Source organism: Salvelinus namaycush, chromosome 2 (genome assembly GCF_016432855.1).
Source record: "Salvelinus namaycush isolate Seneca chromosome 2, SaNama_1.0, whole genome shotgun sequence".
Taxonomy (NCBI): domain Eukaryota; kingdom Metazoa; phylum Chordata; class Actinopteri; order Salmoniformes; family Salmonidae; genus Salvelinus; species Salvelinus namaycush.
The window spans coordinates 6,501,646-6,509,145 of NC_052308.1; the positions used below are offsets into that span (position 1 = coordinate 6,501,646).

The following is a 7,500-nucleotide window of genomic DNA, read 5'->3' on the forward strand; positions in this document are numbered from 1 at the left end:
CTAGTGGCAGTGAGGTAACTAGTGGCAGTGTGTTCAGCACTTTGTGAGGTAGCTAGTGGCAGTGTGTTCAGCACTTTGTGAGGTAGCTAGTGGCAGTGTGTTCAGCACTTTGTGAGGTAACTAGTGGCAGTGTGTTCAGCACTTTGTGAGGTAACTAGTGGCAGTGTGTTCAGCACTTTGTGATGTAGCTAGTGGCAGTGTGTTCAGCACTTTGTGAGGTAACTAGTGGCAGTGTGTTCAGCACTTTGTGAGGTAACTAGTGGCAGTGTGTTCAGCACTTTGTGAGGTAACTAGTGGCAGTGTGTTCAGCACTTTGTGATGTAGCTAGTGGCAGTGTGTTCAGCACTTTGTGAGGTAACTAGTGGCAGTGTGTTCAGCACTTTGTGAGGTAGCTAGTGGCAGTGTGTTCAGCACTTTGTGATGTAGCTAGTGGCAGTGTGTTCAGCACTTTGTGATGTAGCTAGTGGCAGTGTGTTCAGCACTTTGTGAGGTAGCTAGTGGCAGTGCGTTCAGCACTTTGTGATGTAGCTAGTGGCAGTGTGTTCAGCACTTTGTGAGGTAGCTAGTGGCAGTGCGTTCAGCACTTTGTGATGTAGCTAGTGGCAGTGTGTTCAGCACTTTGTGAGGTAGCTAGTGGCAGTGCGTTCAGCACTTTGTGATGTAGCTAGTGGCAGTGTGTTCAGCACTTTGTGAGGTAGCGGTTGTAGATATGTGGTAGTGGAGTAGGGTCCTGAGGGCACACAATGTGTTGTGAAATCTGTAATGAATGTATTGTAACTGCCTTCATTTTGCTAGACCCCAGGAAGAGTAACTGTTGCCTTGGCAGGAACTAATGGGCATCCATAATACATATAAATGCTACCTTTGAACTAGAGGTCGACCGATTAATCGGAATGGCCGATTAATTAGGGCCGATTTCAAGTTTTCATAACAATCGGAAATCGGTATTTTTGGGCGCCGTTTTTAAAAAGAAAAATATGTTTTTATACCTTTATTTAACGAGGCAATTCAGTTAAGAACACATTCTTATTTTCAATGACGGCCTAGGAACGGTGGGTTAACTGCCTTGTTCAGGGGCAGAACGACAGATTTTCACCTTGTCAGCTCAGGGGATCCAATCTTGCAACCTTACAGTTAACTAGTCCAACGCAATAACGACCTGCCTCTCTCTCGTTGCACTCCACAAGGAGACTGCCTGTTACGCGAATGCAGTAAGCCAAGGTAAGTTGCTAGCTAGCATTAAACTTATCTTATAAAAAACAATCAATCATAACCACTAGTTAACTACACATGGTTGATGATATTACTAGATATTATCTAGCGTGTCCTGCGTTGCATATAATCTGACTGAGCATACAAGTATCTAAGTATCTGACTGAGCGGTGGTAGGCAGAAGCAGGCGCGTAAACATTCATTCAAACAGCACTTTTGTGCATTTTGCCAGCAGCTCTTCGTTGTGCGTCAAGCATTGCGTTGTTTATGACTTCAAGCTTATCAACTCCCGAGATGAGGCTGATGTAACCGATGTGAAATGGCTAGCTAGTTAGCGAGCTAATAGCGTTTCAAACGTCACTCGCTCTGAGCCTTCTAGTAGTTGTTCCCCTTGCTCTGCATGGTTAACGCTGCTTCGATGGTGGCTGTTGTCGTTGTGTTACTGGTTCGAGCCCAGGGAGGAGCGAGGAGAGGGACGGAAGCTATACTGTTACACTTGCAATACTAAAGATCATCCAATAGTCAAAGGTTAATGAAATACAAATGGTATAGAGGGAAATAGTCCTATAATTCCTATAATAATTACAACCTAAAACTTCTTACCTGGGAATATTGAAGACTCATGTTAAAAGGAACCACCAGCTTTCATATGTTCTCATGTTCTGAGCAAGGAACTGAATCGTTAGCTTTCTTACATGGCACATATTGCACTTTTACTTTCTTCTCCAACACTGTTTTTGCATAATTTAAATTGCTAAATTAATTTTATTGATGTATTATATTAAGTTAAAATAAGTGTTCATTAAGTATTGTTTTAATTGTCATTATTACAAATACATTTAAAAAATCGGCCAATTAATCGGTATCGGCTTTTTTGGTCCTCCAATAATCGGTATCGGCGTTGAAAAATCATAATCGGTCGACCTCTACTTTGAACTTCCATCAACCTCTAAGAGTTGATTTCTAGTTTGTGCCCTTATTATTAATGCACCTTGGTTGGAAGGGTTCTTATTGTACTACCGATGAACTGACTGTATTTCTCCCTCCCTCTGCTCCTCCAGATATCTTACCCCAGCACAGGGCAGCAGTACCCCAGCCCTGGGCAGCAGTACCCCAGCACAGGGCAGCAGTACCCCAGCACAGGGCAACAGTACCCCAGCCCTGGGCAGCAGTACCCCAGCACAGGGCAGCAGTACCCCAGCACAGGGCAGCAGTACCCCAGCACAGGGCAGCAGTACCCCAGCACAGGGCAGCAGTACCCCAGCACAGGGCAGCAGTACCCCAGCACAGGGCCACAGTACCCCAGCACAGGGCCACAGTACCCCAGCACAGGGCAACAGTACCCCAGCCCTGGGCAGCAGTACCCCAGCACAGGGCAACAGTACCGGCCTGGACCCATGTCTCACCAGGTGTCCTACCCTGCCCAGCCCATGCCCCAGCCCATGGCTCAGCCCACACAGCAGTCTGGTCAGTACCACTAAAGTACCATCTTTCTCAATTAAAGATTAGTCTGTCTGTGTTTTTAAAGTGTTGTACAGTTTTATACTGAACAAGAATATACAGTACTCAGACCCCTTGACTTTTTCCCACATTTTGTTACGTTACAGCCTTATTCTAAAATTGATTAAATAAAACAATTTCCTCAGCAATCTACACACAATACCCCATAATGACGAATCAAAAACAGAAATACCTTATTTACGTAAGTATTCAGACCCTTTGCTATGGGATTTGAAATTGATCTCAGGTGCATCCTATTTCCTTTGATCATCCTTCTGATGTTTCTACAACTTGATTGGAGTCCACCTGTGGTAAATTGAATTCATTGGACATGATTTGGAAAGGCACACACCTGTCTATATAAAGGTCCCACAGTTGATAGTGCACCTCAGAGCAAAAAACAAGCCATGAGGTCGAAGGTATTGTCCGTAGAGTTCTGATACAGGATCGTGTCGAGGCACAGATCTGGGGAAGGGTACCAAAACATTTCTGCGGCATTGAAGGTCCCCAAGAACACAGTGGCCTCCATCATTCTTAAATGGAAGAAGTTTGGAACCACCAAGACTCTTCCTAGAGCTGGCCGCCCGGCCAAACTGAGTAATCGGGAGAGAAGGGCCTTGGTCAGGGAGGTGACCAAGAACCCGATGGTCACTCTGACTGAGCTCTAGAGTTCCTCTGTGGAGATGGGAGAACCTTCCAGAAGGAAAACCATCTCTGTAGCACTCGACAATCAGGCCTTTATGGTAGAGTGGCCAGACGGAAGCCACTCCTCAGTAAAAGGCACATGACAGCCCGCTTGGAGTTTGCTAAAAAGGCACCTAAAGACTCTCAGACCATGAGAAACAAGATTCTCTGGTCTGATGAAACCAAGACTGAACTCTTTGTCCTGAATGCCACGCGTCATGTCTGGAGGAAACCTGGCACCATTTCCAAGGTGAAGCATGGTGGTGGCAGCATCATGCTGTGTGGAGCATTTTCAGCAGCAGGGACTGGGAGACTAGCCAGGATCGAGGGAAAGATGAACGGAGCCAATTACAGAGACATCCTTGATGAAAACCTGCTCCAGAGTGCTCAGGACCTCAGACTGGGGTGAAGGTTCACCTTCCAACAGGACAAGGACCCTAAGCACACAGCCAAGACAATGCAGGAGTGGCTTTGGGATAAGTCTCTTAATGTCCTTGAGTGGCCCAGCCAGAGCCTGGCCTTGAACCCAATTGAACATCTCTGGAGAGACCTGAAAATAGCTGTGCAGCGACGCTCCCCATCCAACCTGACAGAGCTTGAGAGGATCTGCAGAGAAGAATAGTAGAAACTCCCCAAATACAGGTGTTCCAAGCTTGTATCCTCATACCCAAGAAGACTCAAGGCTGTAATCGCTGCCAAAGGTGCTTCAACAAAGTACTGAGTAAAGGGTCTGAATACCTATGTAAATGTGATATTTCAGTTTTTCTTTTTCATAAATTTGCAAAAATGTCTTAAACTTTTTTTGCTTTGTCATTATGGGGTATTGTGTGTGTAGGTTGATGAGGGGAAAAAAACATCAACTTAATCAATTTTAGAATAAGGCTGTAACCTAACAAAATGTGGGAAAAAGTCAAGGGTTCTGAGTACAATCTGTAAATGAAACATGTGAAGTGTTGGTTTCATGAGCTGAAATGAAAGATTCCAGAAATGTTCCATACGCTGACCTTCATATAAGGAACTGGCTTGCATACTTTCAGGACGTAATTATGTTGGAGTTATCCACTGCCGTATGAATAAAACGAGTCCTAGCACTCTGGAAACATGGAAAGTGGGGTGGGGGGTGTGTATGTATATTTGGAATGGGTGGGAGGGGATGTACGTTTTTTTTTTTTTATGGGGGGGGAATTGTAATTTTATTTTTATGGTTGTATTGCCCTTGTGATCCAATAAAAAAACTAATTTTCCCCCCCTGTACACAAAAAAAAAACATTCTGATATATTTTGCACAAATATGTTTACTTCCCTTTTAGTGAGTATTTCCCCTTTGCCAAGATAATCCATCCGCCTGACAGGTGTGGCATTTCAATAATCTGATTAAACAGCATGATCATTACACAAGTTCACCTTGTGCTGGGACAATAAAAGGCCATTCTAAAATGTGCAGTTTTGTCACACAACACAATGTCTCAAGTTTTGAGGGAGCATGCAATTGGCATGCTGACTGCTGGAATGTCCACCAGAGCTGTTGCCAGAGAATGTAATGTTAATTTCTCTTCCATAAGCTGCTGAATTTGTCACTACGTCCAGCCGGCCAACTGAGAAAAGCTCACTAACAGGGATTTAAACCAATTTGTACACATCATTTGAGAGAAATAAGCTTTTTGTGTATTTGGAATATTTCTGGAGTCTTTTATTTCAGCTCTTGAAGCATGGGACCAACACTTTACATGTTGCGTTTATATTTTGGTTGGGTGTGATTACATCTGACCACATCCGTGTTCATACAACACCAATTTTGATAAAACTTCTGACATCTACTTGGATGGGGCTACACGATACACTCCCTGCATCTCGTAACTGTCCGTTCAGCCATTTTTCTTATTTTTTAACCAAATACCAGGTTATAAACATAATTTTTTAATGTATTGGACATGCTATTGACCAAAGCCAACTCAATTTCTGCACTTCATGTTAAAATGAGGTTACACTCAGTTGCGTCAGAATCTGACTAAGCAGGACCGGTGCAAGCCAGGACTACTGCACACTGTATTTCACTGTGTATATTTGCTGAATAAACATTTATCAACAGTGTGTTGTGTTTCGAGTACAGAGACCTTCAAGGCATAGAGGCACCGAAGTGCTGATTACCTGATTTGGCAACTGTGTACGGTAGCCGTTCACTCACCCAGTCAACATGATCAGACCCTTGCTGTGTCAACAGAAACAACGCCAACAGTGCTCTAAAATAACACAAGGATCAAGGTTAGCTAAATACTGGTTCCCAGGAATAAATGGCTATTTTAGTCACCACATTGTGTAGTTGGGGACAGAAGTACTGATGCAATGAGTCCTAAAAAGTTACCTTGATTATAGTCGGAATGACCCTGAGCATCCAGGCGGCGACAAGCCTACCCCCTGCCGGACAGTCATGTTCTGCTTCCCAGATAGGCCCATGGTCTTCCATGACTTTATGTGTACATTCCTTTCTTTCTAGACAGCCTGTGTTAACATGAACTTTAAATAGTTTTTTATTGATACGTCCCTACATGCATCATTTAAATAATGTATCTTAGTGTTTATAGTGTATTCCGTAGTTATTAGCTTGCTGTATGTGGATTTGTGTAAATTCTGCATCTGTATATCCTGTTTATCGCCTGTCTGTATATCCGGTTTATCGCCTGTCTGTATATCCGGTTTATCGCCTGTCTGTATATCCGGTTTATCGCCTGTCTGTATATCCGGTTTATCGCCTGTCTGTATATCCGGTTTATCGCCTGTCTGTATATCCGGTTTATCGCCTGTCTGTATATCCGGTTTATCGCCTGTCTGTATATCCGGTTTATCGCCTGTCTGTATATCCTGTTTATCGCCTGTCTGTATATCCTGTTTATCGCCTGTCTGTATATCCTGTTTTGTGGCAGCTCCATTTCACTGAGTCAAATTCCTGTACATTCAAATGTATTTGGAGTATAAATGTGATTCTTACATGTGCCTTGCGTGTCACCAGTAGGACCAGGGTTGATGGAAATGCAGCATACCCAGAATATCCACACACACACACACACACACACACACACACACACACACACACACACACACACACACACACACACACCTGTGTTACCATGACCATGTCCTACATAACCAGCAGCTCTCCAGACCATGATGCCCAGCCAGCAGCCCCAGTACCAGGGAATGATAGGAGTACCCCAGCAGCCCCAGAACCAGGCTCTCCTCACCTCCCAGGGGCAGGGCATGCATGGACAGGTGACGGCCATGATGGTCCAGTACCCACAGATGCCCTCATATCAGGTACAGTTAAGGTTGTGTGTGTGTGTGTGTGTGTTAATGTGATTGCTACATCTTATATGCATTTGGGAGTTTCTCAAGGCTCAGTTCTCGGACCACAACTATTCTTATGTAAAAGTAACTAGTGGGATGTTACTGGTGTGATCCGAACCCGGGTCTCTCACTCGGTGAAACCAGGCAATTGGACCAAGAGGATATTCCCTCTTGGGCAGAGGGTGGCAACTCACCTTGGCTACGTGTTCATGTGTCTTGCCTCCTAGCAGGTCCCTGTGGCCAGTGACTCTCAACAGGTGATCCAGCACCAGCAGTACCAGCAGCAGGTCATGGTGCCAGTCAGCCAGTCTCTACAGACTGTCCAGGGGCCCATGCCCGTATACTACAGCGTCATCACCCCCACACAACAGAACAGCACAAGGTAGATACATTAAAAAAAAAGGTGATTTATATATAGCGTGCTTTGAACAGATGCTGAAGTGCTGGATATTGTATGGGGAAGAACTCCACTAGCCAACATATTGCCTCAGCAGACCTGTTGAGCTACAACCCAGATAACTTGTTCTAGATAAGTGTCACTTCTAATCTCACTTCTGGAATAACAATAATAAAGTACGCTTTAAAACAAACAAACAAGCATTACAGAGGAAATGGTCTAAACTCCAGAAGCAGACTGATAGAGTCTGAATCCGTTCATTCCTGAATGAAGTTGAATGTAACTCTCTCTGTAACAAGTTCTCCTGCTGACCGCCTGGCTAAGCAATAATTGTAAGACACTCTGGGGAAACTGAGCTGTAAATG

At 44.4% G+C, this 7,500-nt stretch overlaps 1 protein-coding gene across 6 annotated transcripts in view; it reads left to right on the plus strand.

Annotated features, from left to right (window-relative positions):
- The window catches only part of LOC120058298 (R3H domain-containing protein 2-like), a 99,107-nt gene that overhangs the window by 78,205 nt on the left and 13,402 nt on the right, over positions 1–7,500 (plus strand). For 2 of the 6 annotated variants that reach the window (XM_039006902.1, XM_039006883.1), the window contains 3 exons: positions 2,274–2,679; positions 6,548–6,708; positions 6,969–7,120. In XM_039006902.1, the coding sequence (XP_038862830.1) occupies positions 2,274–2,679; positions 6,548–6,708; positions 6,969–7,120 (719 nt within the window). Of the gene's footprint in view, positions 1–2,273; positions 2,680–6,544; positions 6,709–6,965; positions 7,121–7,500 lie in introns of all 6 variants that reach the window. The other 4 variants (XM_039006857.1, XM_039006893.1, XM_039006875.1 and 1 more) reach the window with 3 other exon arrangements.